Genomic DNA, 21,461 nt, shown 5'->3' on the forward strand with positions numbered 1-21,461 from the left:
GATGCACCCATGGCATATGGAGGTTTCTAGGCTAGGGGTCAAATCGGAGATACAGCTGCCAGCCTACACCACAACCACAGCAATGTGGGATCCAAGCTGCATCTGCGACCTACATCACAGCCCCTGGCAACACAGACCCTTCATGCATTGAGCAAGGCCGGGGATTGAACCCATATCCTCATGAGTACTAGTTGGATTCGTTAACCCCTGAGCCACGATGGGAACTCCTAACATCCTTTTATTCTCTTTTAGTTTTCTTTTCTTTTCTTTTTTTTTTTTTTTGATGTCCTTCATCTCACATATAGTCTAACTTGTTCTTATCTTGATCATTCAATAAAGTTCACAATTTTCATAGATGTCACTATTTTATTCAACAATCCATTATATGAATTAAGATAATAATTATACACTTCAAGATTGGGACAAAAAATAAGTATCAGGAGCACCTTAGATTCCTATGAAATGAAACCTTCACTTATATTGCATTAGATCCTGTGCTGACAGAATAAACATCATTCTCATACTGTAGGATTCCATGCTAACTGTGTCAGGCTCACTTTTTTTTGCTCCTGAAAGAGTTATTAAGCAAGCTAAGCCCTACAAAAAGAGGAAAATAAGCAGTATTAGGGAGATCACCTCCCTATACCCCAAATATTTCCTCAAGAAGCCCTTCTCATGGATACATCTTGGAAAGGAAAACAGACAGACAGCTTCAAGAACAAGCTAACAAAATCAAAAGCCCATCGGATGTACAATTTTCTTAGATGAGTCAGCTAGCATAAATGCAGTCAAAGCTGCAACACAAGTTCTTATTCCTGTTCCACAGAGCTGCAATTCTAGGGTGACAGGAAATGCTTTTTTTCATTTCATACTCTAGTACTATAGATTACTGACATTTAACATATTTTAGTAAAGTGAAATAAAGAATGAATGAATCAGCTATATACTTCTCAAAATATTGAAGAGTCTGAGACCAAACTTTTCTGCTATTTCAATGCTTTTTTTAAGTCAAATATAATTGGCCTGTACAGCATTTACAACATCATTAGGGTATTTGCTCTGATATGCCTCTAACCAATTAATAGCTATATGCTCTTCACAAAGATTTGTAGTTTTATATCCATTGCTATCATTAAATTTTTAAAGCTGTACAAAATAGCAATATCTAGGCATCATCTGCTATATTCTAATTCAATTTAATAGGGGCTTCATTATAAGTTAAAAGCTAACATTTTCCAAACTAACTCAACAATAGTCTATCATTTAATTCTACTTTTAATTTTTCATTCAACTAGCTAAGCATCCTCTCAAACATCCCCCCAAACTGAAACTTATATGATTTTTCTCTTGGTTTTTCCTTGGGTACTAAGTTTTCCATTAAAATCATCTTTAGGCAAATGCTTAACATAATGTTTCATCCATAATTAACAAGAAAATATTTTTGCAATTAGAAGGAATTATCATCTTAAACATTTAATATGCTTCAATTTGTCAAGAAACAAAAACTCTCCTTTCTTCCCATTTACAAATCTACCTTCTGGCTTTGCACTTTACAAATTAACTATGAGTTAGTTTAACTGCTTAATCTGCTTACATATAATTTCAAGTCTGAAATAAGCTTCATAATCTGTATTTGCAACTTGATTTATCATCTCATAAAAAGTATACTATTTTAAGAAGAGACATGAAATAATTTCATAATGTTGTATAATGAACAGAATAATTAATTAAATACATGTAACTTTAATGTGATTGGATTTTTTAAAATCAAGATGAAGCGCTAAGACTCATGTTAAAATTTGAATTATTTAGCATAAAATTATTTTACCAATACAATAAGTGAATATACAAGAGAGTAATAAATCTAAAACATTTTACTTGTGAAAGTCTTAGCAATAAAATAGCTAACTGAAGATTTTTTAATTTTCCATTACAATTTATTCTAAAAAAATTTTAGTCTACATGGTTCAGAATTCCTTACATATTTAATTACTATCAAATACCATAAATCAACATTTTTCAAATTTCTAATGTATACTATCTATCATTTCAATATTCTACTTTCTTTATAAATGCATACGGTAAATTAATTACTTAAAAACTGCAAAATGAAATGAGAATACATTTCACTATTGATACCGACACCTAAGCTAATATCTTTTGGGATTTGTCTTTAATATTTTAAGACCCATGCTTCTATCTGGAGGTTTGCAGTCTATCATTTCTTCTTCCTCTTCTGGTCTGTTCTCCAAATTGCCCCATCTTCATATCTACATACATTCTTTTCCAAAAATAAGTCAAAGGAAGCAGATGTGACACTTTAAAGAGTCTGATAATTACATCAAACATTTCACAATTTATAGCTTAGCAGACTGCCATACGCATGTATTCCTGCATTTACTATCCCAGTCTCAAGATTTTACAGAGGAAACAAGAGACCTGAAACAATCAAACAGCCTGGAGACAAGGGAAACTAACTCTCCGTGATTAATCTTCATGCTTAAACAGATCAAACTGAATATCTTTTCTGCAACTGGATAAATGGTTGACAACATAACTATGTAATTTCAAATGTTAATGTTACATTATAATATTAAGGTTAAAGTATAACGAATACGAAAGTGTATGGTGTCTACAATACATCAATTAGCCATAGAACATCATCTTTAGATCTTTCTCCAGTAGGCCATGTAGAGGAGATGAGGGAAGCAGGAAAACTAGTATCAAGTGAGTCACAAAATCCTAACATTAAGGGAATAGCTTTAAAACATCTTTGGCCATGATCCACAGTAAGAATTATATTTTACATTATAAGCCTATAGAGTACACATGCAACACAAACACAGCATCTTACAGATCAATTGCCTTCACTCTGTGCCGTTTAGTTTGTTATTTTCTATTCTATCCTATTCTAGTCCCCCTATTTTTAAAATACAAATTATGACTCTCAATTGGTTCTGAAAATGCTGAGGGAAGGAAAATAAAAGGAGGAGCTAAGGATGAAGGGTTGGGGTTAGCAATGGGGTCTTTGCTCCAAAAGGAGTATTTGGCAACATCAGGAGATATTTTGAGTTGTAACAACTGAGAGTGGGAATGCTGCTGGCATCAAGTAGGTAAAGGCCAAGGTTGCTGCTGAACACCTTATAATACATAAGATAATCACACAAAACAATTATCCAGCCCCAGATGTCAACAGTGGAAAGACTGCGAAATATGCTCTAGATTATTTAATAGAGAAAGCATAAACAAATTTGGAAAGTCAATAGTACTTTTTAAAGTTTATGAAAACATAAACTTTGGGAGAAATGCGCAACACTTAAATGCAGTGATACTATGACATCAGCAATCTAAGACTTATCTCCCTCCATAGTGCAAAGACAAAAAAGTATGCAGTTTTCTAATCCAATGCAAAATACAAGGAAGCAATCAATATAGCCCTGTGAAAAGCAAACTGTATCATACTGAGTTGAGAGACAAGTGTTAACGAAACAAACAAATCATATAAAATCAGTGGAGATGACCAATGCTTCTCTCTTCTAAAGTTCTATAGTACCCATGGTACAATGGGCTTATATTGTGAGTTATTTTAGACTGCCAATTTCTTGAGGATAGAAAGAATATTTAACTCATTTTCTCTACATTTTCCATTAGATCCACTCCAACTCTCTGCAAATAATTGGCTCTAAAAAATATAATACTCTAAAAATTTGACAGTAAAAGGAGTATGTATGTAGTATTTAGTGAGACATTGGATTACATCTCCAAATTGTATCTCAACAAGTTAAAAATTATATTCTTCTCAGCCTGGAAATACAAACCTCATTCAACATAAGGCAGATCCTCAAAGAAGAGAAGCAAACACAAATGACCACAATCCATTTAACCATAATTATACTTTCATTTGAAACTCTGGAAAGTTGTCTTATAGAAATCTCAACTATATTTGACTATCACAGAACATTAAGTAAATAATCTAAAAATGTTTTTAATGCCTACATATATATGTGTGTGTGTGTGTATATATATATATATATATATATATAAAATAACTACTGATGATAGATAGATAGGTAGATAGATAGATATACAGATAGATATCCCTACAATTGCCAAACAATGAACATATCATTATATTTATAGCCCAGGAAATAGAGTGGTCAAGTACATAGAACACGATCAGGTAGTTCGTGAATAACACAGCCAGGACTTGAGTTCCTCTTTGATTCCAAAACTTGTCAGCTTTCCATAAAACCTCCCTGTTACTGTTACACAAATAATGGTTCAATCACTCATAAATTGTAACTACCAGGATCATTTAAAGAACATAGTGAGTGAGATGACATCCACTCTAAATTTGGGTAAAATTCTGCATATTAAAATACTGAGATCTATCCAAAGTGACAATGAGTAAGAGAAAGGTAACGTCACCAAAGCACTAATAAAGCTGAGATTAAACAATAACAAGACTAACCAACAGGACAGCAGAGGAAAAAAAATAAGTAAACTCTAAGCTTGTCGTGGATTATCAAAGGAATTTTTATTATTTAAAGATGAGGAAAGATCCTGCTATGTAGCAGAAGTTATAATATGACCTACAAGGGCCTGCAAAGAATCCTTCTGCAATGACAATGTTGCCTGCTGCTAACTGTGCAGTGCTGGCTAATGCTTTAGATTACTAAATCCAAATTTGCTTTCCACATTTTAGAAAGACTGTGCACAAGAATGAAAATGGACAGAAAAGTAAGGACAATGAGAAAGACGTCTCAGTTGTAAAACACATTCTTTGGAGTTATTTAGCCCAGGGGATAATAAAGCAAAGGGATGACTATCTTTTAAAAGCTGGTTGATCCTCATGAGAATGATGTATCCACATACAAACATTATAGGGAAAAATACCACTAACAAAATTTCTTTAACTGGTAGGAAAAATTTTCAAACATTAGTTAACTATCAAGGATGAATATAAATCACAATGTTAGATATCTTTAAAAGAAGCTTATTTTCAAATTAGATCGACATTTTTCCTACAGACAATCAAAAATGTTACTCTAATGATGAAAAATCAAGACCTGATACAATTTAATTTCTTTTCCATATTATTCCAGTTTCTCAACAGCTAAAACTTCTCCTCACATTGAGGGTAATATCAAATAGGAAAAGGTTATTTGGAGTTCTTTGGCCAAAGCTGAATTAAATTATGATTGCCCCCTGGAAGCACATGTTGGTAGAAAACCATATTGTGTAACAAATTATTAGATGAGAAGGAGGACTATCTATCTACTAGAAGTCCAAGTAAGGGGAAAATACAGATGTGAATGATGGATAGATAAATATGGATAAATATGATTTCTTTCCATATTTAAATAGTATTACATAGGACTTTAATCCAATTCATTTATAGCTTTTTATTTATGTGAGATTTTTATAAGTACCTACTTCAAAATTCTGATATAAGTATAAGCCCTTAGAAGAATACCACATATAAAAAGCTTTCAAACACTGGACTGTTACATTTGTTTTGTTTTTTATGTCTTTATGCGGTAAAAGTAAAGGCATCGATTTAGCAAAGAATAACACATGTACACAACAGAATCTAAACCAAACCGCTTTATATAACAAAACTATCTTTGTTACGTAGTATGATACATTCAGGCAAATATGGAATATGACCAAACTAAAGATTATTAAATATACTTAGGAAGTACAGCCACAGGGAAATAAATTTTCTATATGATCTATGATAAAATTAAGATCTGCAGTTTCTCTTTATAATCGTTCAATTTTAATCAACACACTTTTCTTATTATTTATCATTTAAATGCAACTTGTATAAAATGAGGCTCTAGTTTGATTGTTTTCACTGTATATTCATTTTTCCCAAGCCAATTTGTTCAACAATTTATCTCTTCCCCCTTGGTTTGTAGTGCTTTCTATGTCTCTATCATTTATTTGTTTCAACATGCCAAATTTGGAATAAGGATTATTTCAAGCTGAAGGCAACTGAGAAGAACCAAATGCAAGGAAAGCTCCCTGCCCTCCCTATAGTTGCTTAAAAGCAGAATATAAATTTGTAAACATGTCCCTGGTGCCCTCTCTAACAGAAAGGACAAAAGTTAATTACTCTTTGTCAGTCCAGAGATGGTTCCAGAGGAGCGTGCATAACACACTTTACTAGCTAGCCCTTACCTTCCATTAGTCCCCCCATAAATTTCCCTTCCCACAATTTGCAGCCCTAGAAACACAAGAAGTTTCTTGCCTTTGTTTTGCCACCTCTCTAAATTTTTTTTTTTTTTTTTTGGTATATCTTTAGGGCCTGACCCACAGCATATGGAAGTTCCAGGCTAGGGGCCAAATGGGAGCTGTAGCTGCTGGCCTACAACCACAACCACAGCAATGCTAGATTGGAGCCGCATCTGCAACCTACACTACAGCTCATAGCACCTCAGGACCCTTAACCCAATGAGCAAGGCCAGGGATCGAACCTGCATCCTCATGGATACTAGTTGGGTTCGTAATTGCTAAGCCACAACAAAAACTCCCTGAAAATGTATTATTCTTTTGTTAAGATGCTATAATGAGCTAAACTCTAACCATCCCTTTGAGTACTTGTTATTTTAAAATCACATATTCTGCTTTTAGATCAAAATGGGAACAGCCTTTCATTTAAATTTTCTAACTAATTATTTTGGTATAGTAAAAAAATGATTCTATATTAATTTCGTATCTAGCTGCTTTCTTGAATTCCTTATTGAGTCCTATTGTTTCTTACAAAGAAGAAATTGATTATTAATCAAATAGTGTCAGAAAACTGTGTGTGTGTGTATTTTGGGGGGAGAATGTGTTGTTGGTACATGGGTATGTTAGATACCTATCAGGTATATTCTGGCAAACATAAAAATAAATTACAGAAAGATTAAAAAAGTTAAAGGTTAAAAAAATAAATAATAAAAACACAAGAAAATATATAGCTAAATAGTTAACTGATCTGGGGATGAGTAAAGAGTTTCTAAGGATAAAAGAATGAAAAAATAACCAAATATGCAAAAACCTGGCTATATTAAATCCAGTATTTCCAAATGACCAAAGGAAATTAGTAGCTAAACATCATAATGGGAAACACAGATTTGGAACAGATGCCAGTTAAATGGGTAAAATTCTAACCATACAAAAGTACTTTATAAATTAATAAGAGCAAAACTAATTAATATCCAATAGGACCATGGGCAGAAGAAATTTTAAAAATGCACAGAAAATTCATAGAAGAATATATTAAACACCAACAAACATGCAAAATATTTATCTTCACAATCAAATTTAAATTCAAATGACCAAAGAGATAGCATTTTTGTCAACTATTCAACCAGCAAAAATTTGGTGCACCAAGACTGAAAACTCAAGCACATCTCTTAGAAAAATGGAGTGTTTTAACCTTTCTGGAGAGCAGATTCATAATCCGAATTAAAAGTTTAAAAGAATCAAAGCATGAATATATATCTGTGAAGCACTCAGATACATAGGCAAAAAATATATACAAAAAGATAGCCATTATAATATTATTTATACTAACAATTGAAAGCAACTGCAATGATCTGAAATAAATGAATAGTTTGTGGTACATTCTTATGATAGAACATTAGTGCAGCCATTTAAAACATTTCTGAAAAACATATAAAGCTTGGAGAAAAAAGCTAATGACAAGTATCAACTGAAAAAAATAAGGATACAAAATTATATAGTATGATACCAATTTCGTAAATATGTAAAATATACATGCATCAGAAAAAGGGAAGAAAATAGAACAAAATGTTAGTAATTGTTATATTTGGGGGAAAAGATTGTGGACAACTTATACGTCATTCTTAACACTGAGAAATTTTTCAGATGTTCTATAGTAAACATATTGTTCCTTTTAAAGGAAAGTACAAAAAAATGTTATTTTTACAACTACAGCTAAATAGTTATTTTTAAACATGCCACCAAGTGATGCAAGAACATTTTCAGAAACAAAGCAAAAAGACAATTTAAAAAAAAAATCAATAGACTTTTCTTCTATGAGAATTACAGATAGTCACTTTTTATAACTTGAAATTTTCTTCACATAACAAGCACCATTAAAAAACTTTAAAATAAACGTAGTGTGCCTAACCATTAAATGTCTACTCAGAAATACAACCTAAAAAGAAAAGCCTTATCGAGTCAATTACAGGGAAATGTGTGATTACAATACAGCGCTTACCTTTTTCACTTACACTCTCACTTTCAATCTCAACATCATCACAACTTGTGTATTCAGGTGTAGAGCCAGTTCCTCCTCTGAACTGCTCAATGAAACCTGGCGCATTTTACCTCCTTTCTTTGACTTATGAGGCTTTGGTGGTGGAGGTCTCACTGACTCTGACTGGTCAGAACTGAGAGAATCATTCCTTAACATTGTTTCCATTTTTTCCCGTTTTGTTTTCCTTACAGCAGAACTAGGATCTAAGTGGTGTTGTTTCCTTAGTGAGTCAGTACGTCTCATGTCTGGTCTATCGACGGGTATTGGACTCCTCCGGGGGGTAGGAGGACTATGGTTTGTGGTCCTTTGTGGATAAGAGCTTGGTCCCTGAGCCTCTCGAGTTCTTTCCATTGAGTAAGATCGCTGATTTTCCATGGCAGCTCTACGTTCAGATACAGATCTTTGCCTCGATGGTCGTTCCATCCTTAGCATAGATATCCTGGAGTCTTCCAGTTCAGCATTTGCCAAGGAAACATCACTGTGCCTTCTCTCATGCCTGGCTCGTGACACTTCAGCATGAATACGCATTTGTTCTTCATAGGGCTGTGGCTTTACTGGGTAACGAGCCAAATTCGGATCACTTCGATAACGCGCTTGGTATTCCTCCTCTCTCCTTTGTCTCTCATATTCATCTCTGCTCTCCACATCCTCATCATCTACAATATATTCTTTGGAATGCCTATGACTTCTCCTGTTGGAGTCCCTATAATTTATATGATCAGACTCTTCATAAAACTGAGGTTCACGTTGCGACCTCCTATCAGCATAATCTGATGGAGATCTAGGCATCACGCTGTCTGAAGTAGCATACTGTGAATATTCCTCTCTTTCTTCCCTTTGGTCGTATCTTCTATTCTGATCTCTGGACACTGATGGACTTCTTTTCCTAAGTATTCAAATAAAAAGAATGTTGAAAAGAGCAGCACTTAAGCATTTCACATTTTACTGATTCACTGGCAGGTTGATGGATAAATTCAAATAGTTTTTTTGCTTCTTTTTTAAAAATTTATTTTAAAGTCACGTCATAACAAAAGCTTTACTAATATTGATTATATTCAGCTCAAATAGGAAATTTAAAAGCTCCTTTTTAATATGGTTCTTAAATGCCTGACACACTCCATATGGAATATACTTATGCCCTAAAATTAATCATCATATTGTGCTGCAGCAAAACAGCCTTTATTTTTAATTTCTTTAGCCAATACACTTAAGCTACCTCCCAACTCTTATTCAGAACTTAGAAAAATTCCACGTTCCTTTCTCTCTATTCTTGACACCCTGATTTCATAGTAACTTGAAAACATGATGAAGCCAAAGTGATTCAGCTCAAGTTGAAAGCTTTCAACTGAAAACTAAGGATTGACTTTTAAGAATCATTTTCCATTCATCATCTACCTACAACACTCCTAGGATAGGTCCATTTAACTCTTCATCTTTTCATCATATTTCCAACTCTTTACTGCTCTAACTTGAGATAAGAAATTTAAATAAATACCAACAATGATTTATTCATTTCAAAAAGTCAGAAAAATCTGTTATTTTTATTCCATCTTCATTAAATTAAGACCAGCTCCATGACATTTTTCTGTCTTCACATCTGACCCTAACATATCCTTACAGCCTAGAGGAAGAGAGTGTATATTAACCTTCCCCTCTAACACCAGTCAAACTGAGAGAACTTGCATTCACACGTAATCACCTTTGTCAACAAAATACTCATATTGTCCTCTTTTCCAGTACAAACTCAGATAATGTCAATTACTAGCCATGAGAAGCAAAGGGCCTGAAATCCTGAAGATGATAAAAAAGGTTTTGAATAACTGTTCCAGAGATTTTGCCAGGACACATGAAATTGAGGGGGTGGGGGAGCTGAAGTTGAAAATGACCAAGATTAGACAGCTCAGTTGAGAATTTCTGAGACAATATTTTTTTTAGACCAAAAAGAAGAGCTGAGAAAGGATACAGATGAAACAACCTTGCCTAGCACCATCATCATTCTCCTCTAAAGTCTCTTCAATATCACTGAATCCCTTTCCCCATATCTGGAATGCAGTCTGCCAATGAATGCATCAGTTATGGTTCATTAACAAAAACAAAAGTCACTCTAGGTTTTCCAGAGAACAAGGATTTCGATATGGAAATCAAAACTACACAGCTGTTGAACCTGCCTAGGAATGAAGGCCAAGAAGTTAATGCTGTTCTTAGCCTACGGAACAAAGACAAGGGTTCTCAAAGTGGTCATTAGAAGCTGCTGTGAATTCCAAGAGTCTAGGGGAATCTGCCATCAATTATCTCAGCTGCCTACTGCATCAAGTGGTAATTTAAGAGGAGTTTAACCCAGCAGCCACTAAGACTTTCACATCTGCCCATGTGCTTGCCAATAACTCTGCTTGACAATAATGGTTTCTAACACTCTTCTACCTTTCAAATCTCACAAATGTGTATTGCTAGGGCTGACTCTAACCTAGAACTTTTAAGGGGAAGTATTGCAGTAAATGAAGAAGCTGATCTATTCCCTTAAATGTTTTAAGATTAGCAAGTGTATGTGCTTTTTTTACATTTACATTCTTATAGTTACATATAAAACATTTAGGATTTAATTACAAATCTTTTAGGTTATAGTTTTTACATAACATGATAGACTCCTACAGTTTAAAATATATAATCAAAACAGAGCACACAAAATAAATTATACAGTATTAGCCTAAATAACATCCTATTTTTATGTCTGTTATGCATAATTCATTCTACTTTTTGGTCTTACTTTTATACATATGAACAAAGAAAAATTACTCGAGTATAGTAGCAATGTATCATAAAAAAGAGCACTAGAGTTAAGGAATCTGGGTTTTAGTCCTGGTTTTACTATTAACCAGTTACTTGAATCTGTATAGCCATTTAATCTGTGCTTTAAAGCGAGAGACATAGATTATATACATCAACTCAAATATTATTTTAATAAATATGTTTGTAAGAACTAAATGCCACACACTACAATATAAATTATGAATGCAGAAATGATCAAGAGATGACCCTTGATTATAAGAAGCTGAATGATTCTAAAACACTCTTCCATTTCTTACAGATTGTGATCTTACCATATTGATATCACAACTTCATCAAGCTAATACGCCAAAATGAAGGCTTAAAATATTGCAAAAAATAATGATACTCTTATCAATATGTAATTAACTGATGGGTGCATATTTTCAATACACTCACATCTCATAAACTAGCTACTTATCTACTTACATAGACACACACATACGCACACACACACTGCAATAAATGAGAATTTCCCTAGGAACTCTAAAGAATAAGCAATTAAATATTTCCTTCTCAAAGTGACCATTTAACCTCCATTAGATGCAGAGTTTATGGTAGGAATTAAAATACACTTCAGTATGTTTAAAATAATAAACAATTTTTCCAACCTGGATTAATAAATATATTTGTTTTTAAAAATATGTTAGTCATAGCCAATAAAATGTAAAGATATTGATACTGTTCCAAGACTAAGACTAGTTAGTTTCTCAGATTTATACAGTACAAAGAAAAGAATTTTTTAATTATATTTGGAGATTGCTTAATTAAATAAATAGTAATTTCCCTACATTTCAATGGAGACTAAGAAAATTTATAGCTATATATGTGTATGAATTTTATAAACATAAAAAAGGAAGTAAAATATTTGTTAAATGAAAGCAAATTTTCTTCATTACAGCAGACCAGTAAGATCAGCTCATCAGCTAGAGCTCACTTTTGTGCCTTTGTGTTTTCCAGCATGAAACTATTCACCCTATTCACAATTACCTAATTAGTGTTCTGTTATGTCCACTAGACTTCAAATTTTGAGCCAGAAAAGACTAACATAACTTTTACTTCTAATATTTATTCAATCACTCAATATTTATTTATGTGCCAGGTGTGATTCTGGCTGTTAGGAATACAACAGAGCAATGACACATTAGGTCTCTGCCCTCAAGAAGCTTTCTTTCTAGTAGGGAAGACAGACAGTAAGCATATAAACAAATTAAGGTAATTTCATATAGTGGTAAGTCTTATGGAAAAAAACTGAAACTGGGTAAAATTACAAAAAGTGACTGAGGAAAGCTACTTCAACAAGGAACGTCTCTCTAAAAATTGCATTTGAACTAAGACCTGAATAACATAGTTACACAATATGTATCCCATTTATATAAAATATACAGCTTTGGTGGAAATGTTTTGGGTATTCTCATTAAGTTGCTACTGTTTGTTTGTTTTTTTTCCCTTCAGAGTTGTTATATAAAATACAACTCTACTGAATTCTTAATTGTCGTTTTATTAAATAAAGGGTTTTTTCTAGGGTAGTTCATCTCTAGAACTCATCTAAAAGCCATCTACTAAGACTTTTTCACATGCTCCTTCCTTTCAAAAGATTTCATGCTTCCAAACTGAGTAAACTAAAATTTACCATATTTGGTAAATGCCTCATTGTATTTTATCTCAGTTGAAAGTCAAAAGAAAAATAAGCAGACTAAATCAGAACAAATGAATACTGGTTTTACAATATTATCAAAAACACTTACATGCATAAGATTGTTAATACAAATTAATTTCTAAAATGAGTAACTTAAAGCCATACATGAAAGTGAGGTAAAAATTTTCAGAGTGCTCAGGAGAACACTGGATATTTTGGAAGGCAGCTATACTCACCACTATACCACTAATGCAGAATAATGGATATTTTGAAGGAAGGTCAACTTAATGATGGCCTTCTTCCTTACTGCACTTCTTCCCTAGGTAATCTTAGCCATTTCTAACCAGAAATATCTTTAATACTCCCTAAACATTAAATTTAAGAGGACAGGCAACCTGGATCTAAGGAGCTGGTACTTAGTAGGTGCTCAATCTGCTGAATTTAAAAACTGATTAATTCTCCCTTAGATTATCTATACTTTTCAAGGTTTGCTCTCTCCTACACTCAAATCCATTGATATGCTAAAAACAATCTAGTTCTTCTCTTCCCCTGCAACTCCCAAGCAGTAAAATAGCACCTGAAGTAAAACAGAGAAACTGCTTTTATTAGAACTATAATTTAGCTCTATTATATGTTAATTTGGCTTTTGTTGTTGGACTTCATACTATTGTTTTTAAAATTACTTTGGCAAAAATGTGCTTTGAGTGTCAAAAACTTTAGAACTAAACATTTAGAACAAATCTCTTTGTAAATTATAAATCTCTTTCATTAATTATTTGTAATCTGTATTTTAGCATTTATTTATGATCAGATGGGAAACACTTAATAAGTAAAAGAATATAATGACAATTTGTATACTTCTCTAAATAATCTTAGAAGTATCTGTATTACTCCTAAGTCCGAAGAAGTAATACATTTAACATTCTAGGACAGAGATGGGGAGAAAAAAGGAACACCTTCATTCCCTGAAGAAGTAACACTAATTTTGAAAGTTAAGTAGAATATAAAGTGAATATAGTAAGCCTTTATAACACAGGAAATATATTCCATTACACTGATAAATAAGAATGTTTACTATAAAGAAAGTCTATTATTAATCGTCCTTAGCAAGCCGTTTGAGTCCTTTTTAAAAATCATGCCTTAGGAAAACTGAATTCAGTATTAAATCCAGCAATCACTTTGTTCTAGAGATTATGGAACTTGCCTGAAGCATGTGAATCATACTGTAGATACTGATTCGTACTGGATTTTAGTAACCATGATTTCTGAAATTGGGATGACTATTGTTACTATTACTTAACATGAAATTGGGTTTTTTAAAAATATGCTTTCAGGTAGAGTACGTGACAGTATTAAAGCTATGTTAGAAGAAAGGTAATAATATTTTATTCTAAGAATACTCTGACCAAACAATGATGAAATCTGCTATCAATTATGCCAAAATATTCAAATATTCTGTCAAGACAATTTTTACCAATTATATCATTAATTACTTCATATACACCTTCTTTAAATAAAACTGCTATATTTCTTAGACACTATATTTTTGGGGGAAATGAAGAAAATCTATGAAAATGTTAAGTATTGTATCTTTAATCTCATCTTCGCTACTGGGCTTTATAAGCATTTATTATGATCAGATGGGAAATACTTAATAGGTAAAAGAATATAATGACAATTTGTATATTTCTCTAAACAATCATAAAGTATTTAATGATATTTAACCCATAAATTTTAATTCAGAAAAAAATGGAGCAATTCACCTAAGATCTTATATTTTACCTAATACTTCAAAGACCATGAGAAATTAAGAGGCAAAATCCAGAATTATGCCTGTTTTTAGAATAAAATGTATTTGTGTTATTATGTAGTGCCTTAAGTTTTACTCCTATGTATCAATCAATCTCTAATATATAACAATATCAGTATATATTTACATTCACTTTGTATTTACCTAATATCTATTCACTTCACTTCTCTTTATTGAAATTTAGGTTGCAGCAATTATTTTTTCTTTCACTATATTGAACTAGTCTTAACTGGAACTAGTTTATAGAAAATCACATACAGTACAGTAGAAATTGACAGAACAGTGTAAATCATCCATTATGGAAAAAAAATATTAAAAAAAAAAGAAAATGACATACAGAAATATCCTACATCTACTTTAATTAGTAGCATTTCTTTCTTATTGCTTATAATTTTTTGTGTTTTGGACTAACTATTCAATCTATATCTCATTATTTTAGCTGTATATTCACACCTGACACTTCATTGTAAAGGTTAGTCTAATTAGGCACAATTGTTTGAGTGAGAAACTCTACCAAGTCTCTTTAAAACTCCTAAAATCCTAAAAACTTTAAATTTCCTAAAATTCTTAAAAATGTCTAAAAATCATATTGACTGATAGGAAAACTCCAAATAAAAAAGTTTTTTCCTAATTAGAGCCACTTTTGACAATTCCCAAAGGTAAGCTCAATTGATACACTGTATATTAATTCAAGATGTTTTTTCCATTAGTTTCTATTTTAATATTTACAAACTTTAACATTCTATATAGTTTGTGTTATTATACTACTTACAATACTGATCATATACACTATAAAATAATCATCTAGTTTCTGAAAATATAATCCAGTAAACATTTTGAAAGAATTCACAGGGACACTGAAAGGTTACATGGAAACTTGAGCTTGAATATTCATTTAAACTACACATATCTATGCAATTTTTAAGAATCATAATGATATGATTGAGAAAAGTGAATAATTTGAAGATTATTAATTTCTATAAATTCAAATATATGACACTACAATTAAGCACTGACTATATAAAATCTCTTTATAATGTTTATTAGTAGAAATTATTAAATGATTATCATTTTATAAATAAAAGAATAGAAATGACATCTGAATAATCAATAATCTGAAAAGACTGCCAGCTTCTTAAAAGCTAAATAAAGCATGACATTGCTAAATAAATTGAAATGATACTTCATTAATTCAATTACATGATGCTAACCATATAAACATAACACTGCAATCAAATTCTGAAAGTTGAGGCTGTTAAGACACATTAAATCAAGGATTTAACAGAAGCATACAATCCTGAAAAACATTATTCCTACAAAAAGGAATTCTGACAAATCAATTTACATTCATCATAAAATGTGAAAAAAAATCAACCTTTTTTACATTATACAGTATTCAATACATTTATATAGTTTTACCTTTCGCTCAATCAATGCACATCTGTCGAGAGTGAAGCATCATGTTGACAAAAATACATTAACATTGTGCCAGGCAGTGCTTTCATTTAATCCTTCTAGCTTTAGCAAAATCATAGGAGCCATCCTTAATCAGATGATTTGAATGTCTCTGCTGGTTTACAATCATTTTATTTCAAAACTCAATTACTAAAAATTTACACATAAAACATAACTCATTCACAGATGGAATCATAAAGCCCTCTGGTGATAGGCCTGTTAAGAAAAAGGTTATTCTTTAACGCTGTTACTATGTGGCTGTATATAGCTCAGGTCAAGTAAGAATGTACCCTGTAAGGAGGATTATGGTACTTAGCTGATTAGTGCCTCACAATACTGAACACCAAATGCACCCTACATCCAAGACACTTCTGGGCCCTATACTTAAAATAGACAAATTCAGAAATGTGTAAACCATGTTCTACAGTATTTCTAAAATAACAGGATTCGCTGTGTTTCTTATTGATAAATCTACTGCACTGCTTTCACTATAAAATGGAGACTAATGGTAAAAGACGGTGATAGTTTAACATTCTATCATTTCTTTTCAATTACTCAGTAAGAAGTTTCTTAATCTTCACTAAGAAGAGACCTAAAGGTGTAACAAAACAGGAAGTAGCAGTTTCTGTAAAAATTTAATAAAAAAGTAATGTGTTCCAGGAGCTGAGAGTTTGGCTAGACACGAGTTTAAATCAATCTTTGCTCACTTAATTTATCACTTAATCTCTCAATGCCTGTATTCAGTCATTTAAAAAACTAAAAATTAGGAAAAAAAAAAAAAGATAACACCATGGATTCCTTGCTACCAAAGCCAATTACTTAGATGTTAATATTATACTTCTCAGAATTACATTTAAATGATCCCCAACACAGAACTGAGAAAAGGTCAGTGTTTGAAGAGCAGAGAGAGATGCAAAAGTATGTTGTGTTTTGGTCTCCTGAATTTCAAGTTTAAATGAGGGTTTAGGAATATGTTTTAGCACCATTCAACTACTTATGTAGTATTCATCTATAGAATTCTCTCTATAAAATGAAGTGTAGATCTTGGAAACATTGTGTGTGGGCAGAGACAGATAAAGTCATTTTTCACCCTCTAAGATTCTAATAAAGACTTGATTATTCAAACAAAAATGCAATAAAAATTCAAGTTGACTTGTTTTTACAAGAATATTAACCAACAGTGAAATAATAAAATTCAACCACTTAGACCACACAGTTAATATCAAGCTGAGAAAAAAAAATTTTTTTGCATAATATTCTGATTCTTCCAAGCTGGTAAGTCCAGATGATTTCAGAAATAACATTATGGCTGATAGCTACTGTCTTCTTAAATTTTCCTTCCATTCACTTTTACCACCTCAGTGCTCTTGGCAGTGTTTTCCCAACCATCAGGCACACTCTGCTGCCCATCCTCTCCTCTGCCACTTCCCCTGCTTCTAGCTCCTCTTATTGTCATTCTTATCATTTCTAACACCATCACTGCTTTCCCTCTACTTTCTACAGATCCTTCCAGGTTTCCAATTTCTTCTTCCCAATCCATTGAGAGTTATATTGTCCTTTTATGACTATTTCCCCCATTTTAAACTCTTTACTTTGATGATTTTTTTCAATTATTCCCTAGTTAAGTATTTCCCATGCATTCAAATTTATAAAGGCCCAATCTGAGTGTTGAAAAGTTTTCAAGACAATATTTTTTTAGTATCCATTGACCACTTCAGAAGTACAAAATAACAAAAAGATTATATGAAACCAGTATCAGCCTAAATTAATTTTTTTTTTTTTGTCTTTTTGCCATTTCTTGGGCCTCTTCCCATGGCATATGGAGGTTCCCAGGCTAAGGGTCTAATTGGAGCTGTAGCCGCCAGCCTACGCCAGAGCCACAGCAATGTGGGATCCGAGCCGAGTCTGCAACCTACACCACAGCTCAGGGCAACGCCGGGTCCTTAACCCACTGAGCAAGGGCAGGGATCAAACCGGAAACCTCGTGGTTCCTAGTCGAGTTCGTTAACCACTGCGCCACGATGGGAACTCCTAATTTTATTTTATGCATGACATTTTCAACTTTCATTTGAAAGATGAAGACCTTGTATATGCAAATCTCCAGAAAATGATGCACAAATAATGCTCCTCTCTCCCCACCACCCCTCCCAAAATTGCCATGTCAAAAAAAGACACAAAGACTAGGAATCATTCTGTACTAGAAGGTAATTTAAACCTGTAGTAATTTTATTTCCCTTCTTTAATGTGCTCTAAGTCTATGGCAGCCTTAAACAATCATACAACAACAACAAAATTCATTCAAATCAATACAAGTACAATGAGCAAGACAGAAGAAATAGAAGGGAGGGTGGAAATAAGGTTAGCTAGCAACTACCTTCCATAATCATGAGAGAAAGCCACTAGAAATTTAGTCTATTCTCCACTGAATACTTTATATTCTTTTAATATTACAGTCCTTTATTGAACTTCAATTACTGGTTTCATATAATTATTCTATTCTCTCCTCTTGTTTAAATTTGCTCCAAAGAGACAAGAGACTTTTGATTATCGCCTGCAACTCTAGTTAGAGAAGAGAAATATTTTCTATAAAATGAAACAAACATATCTAGAAATATATACCAACTTTAAAAGGAGATGCCGCTTATCTGCAAATCGATCATGTGTATAATTAATTTTCATCTTAAGTGTTTATTTCCTGACTCAGAAAAAGAATCATATGATGTTTTAAAACACAGAAAGTACGGACAAGTGGTTCTAAGGTGAAGCAGCATTTTCCATCTCAGTTAATGAAAATTCTTTCCTTCCAGCTGCTCATCCACCCAGAAGAAATTCTGCTGCATCTACCTTCAGAATATATCCAGAACCCAAACACTTTTTACCACCTCCACTAGTAAGCCTGGTGAAGTCACCATGATTTCTCATATGAATTACTGAAAATTTTCCTAACTGGTTCTGTCTCCCTGCTTCTACTCTATCCCCTTTCAGCTCAGTCTCAACACAGCAGCAATAATGTACATCAGATCACATCATTAAAATGCTTGAAACCCTTCAGTACTCCTCATTTTGCTTTCAAGGCCAGTAGGATCCAATGTCCATTACTCTGGCCTCCTCCCCAGCTACTCACCCCTGGCTCACTTAGATCCAGCCAAACTGGCTTCCCTGGACATTTTCACTTGAAGTCCATTGCTCTGGCAGCTCTCTTTACCTGGAATGCTATTCCTCCAAATACCAGTAGAGATATCTTTAGTCTTTTTTTTTTTTTTTTTTTTTTTTTTTGCTTTTTAGGACTACACCTGCAGCATATGGAAGTTCCCAGGCTAGAGGTCGAATCTGAGCTGCAGTTGCTGGCCTACACCACAGTCACAGCAGTATGGGTTTCAAGCCATGTCTGCAACCTACACCGCAGCTCATGGCAATGCTAAATCCTGGCCGCCAGGGATTGAACCCTCATCCTCATGGATACTAGCTGGCTCGTTACCACTGAACCACAAGGGGAACTTCCAACATATCTTTAGTCTTGTAGTCAGTAGAGACCATTTTCAACCCTGCCCTCATATCTCACTTTCTCAAGATGAAACATGATCTCAAGGAGGCCTACCCTGAGCACCCTTTTTAATACTTCAATCTCCATCTCCAGCCTTTGCCCTACCAACCTCAATCCCCTTAACCTGCTTTACTTTTTAATCTTTTTCATGATGTTAATCATTTTCTAATTACGGTGTATTTTTTATTTGTCATGTTTACTATTTCTTCATGTGTAAGTTTTATAGGCTGTTTTGGTCACTTTATTCCCAAATAGCTGGTATACAATAGGTACTGGAGAAGTATTTATTGAATAAGTAAATAAAGCTACACAAACAAGGAATTTTTTTATACTATGATAAAAATAAATGTCACCTATCTACAATCTAAACTTAACAGGGTTAGCTAAAACTCACACCACTTGGGTTTTTTTTTGTACTTTACTTTGAAAAATAAACTGACAAATCACTCAAAATGCTACTCTCTAGTGAACAAGCAAAAAAACGTGCTGTCAATGCATGAGTTTTGAGAATACTGACCTCTTCACTCTCCTAGTTACTAAATCTTTTCTTGTGCAATTTTGTTGATTTTTAAGATTTATTTATTGATTTAAGTGACTTTTTCAGAGATGTGGAGAAAACTGCATTGCTGACATAGGGAGAGGTGAGGAGTCAAAGAAAAGCTATCCTTTGATAGGAGAACGGAAAGAATAGTTGAAAATAGAGCTACTTCTGTTGATCAGCCTGCCACTAATCTTCAATAGAATATCACACAATTAAATTATTCTAGAATGTGACAGCTATAAAGAAAACACTTTCTAAACAAGATTTTTCCTGGAAGAGAATTCCTGATAACCAAATCAATACAGTATGGTTTGGAGCAGCTGCTATGACAAAATAAAAACAAATAAACAAAATATATTGTACTTAAATGTGAGACCTTCATTATATCAGTATTTGTGGCAACAGAAGTTTTCCTGTATAATTCCTATATTCTTACGTACCAATAAATACCCACATAGCATGTTATATATCTTGACACAAAGCTGAAGGAACTGACACAAAATATTTCTAGATGATCTGAACATTCAGATCTGAAGCAGTTAAATTAATTAAACAAACCAGATTTCTCTTTCAGTTAACAGAATATTCTTTCTCACACAGAGAAAACATCACCTAACATCTGCATGCCAGCACAATATGTTAATGTTACTTAGTTATCTATACCAAATATTGCATTGCTCCAAATTATGCTTCAGTCACCCCCACTGTTTACATATGCAGTATATTCTCTGGAAAGGAGATACTGTTGATACCTTAATTCTTCAAGATCAGAAAAAGACTATCACATGGAGTCTTCAGCAGACTGTCTTCAAAAGTGGTTGAAAGTAATATATAATTTTATTTTCAGGCACCACTGTTTTCACTCTATTCCTTATCACAGAGAGTCTACCTAAAACTCATACAGCTACATGGTTTTAACATTGAAACATGATGGATGGAGTTCCCATCATGACTCAGCAGTAATGAACCCGATGAGTATCCATGGGAATACGGGTTCAATCCTTGGCCTCACTCAGTGGGTTAAGGATCTGGCATTGCTGTGAGCTGTGGTGTAGGTCACAGACCCGGCTCAGATCTGGCATTGCTGTGGCTGTCTGTGGCTTAGGCTGGCAGCTGCAGCTTTGCTTCGACCCCTAGCCTGGGAACTTCCATAAGCCACAGCGTGCAGCCCTAAAAAGAAAAAGAAAAGAAAAAGAGGGAGAAAGAGAAAAAACATTATGGAAAATCTAAAAAAAGTTTTGCTGAGGAGATGATGAAGATAGTATTGTACCCAAAAGAGCAAACTTCCATAAAATATCATCTTTTTAATAATTCTATTCTTTCCTTGAAGTAGTTCTCCCTTCGAAAAAGCTCCATTAGCCTCTTATCAGCTTG

General features: G+C 33.2%; 1 protein-coding gene across 1 annotated transcript in view; it reads right to left on the minus strand.

Moving 5' to 3' along the window:
• Positions 1–21,461, minus strand: part of RIMS2 (regulating synaptic membrane exocytosis 2) — a 613,799-nt gene that overhangs the window by 313,476 nt on the left and 278,862 nt on the right. The window contains 2 exon segments of the mRNA XM_021090597.1: positions 8,237–8,302; positions 8,305–9,161. Of these exon segments, the coding sequence (XP_020946256.1) occupies positions 8,237–8,302; positions 8,305–9,161 (923 nt within the window).

The sequence above is a fragment of the Sus scrofa genome, chromosome 4, assembly GCF_000003025.6.
Source record: "Sus scrofa isolate TJ Tabasco breed Duroc chromosome 4, Sscrofa11.1, whole genome shotgun sequence".
Taxonomy (NCBI): Eukaryota; Metazoa; Chordata; class Mammalia; order Artiodactyla; family Suidae; genus Sus; species Sus scrofa.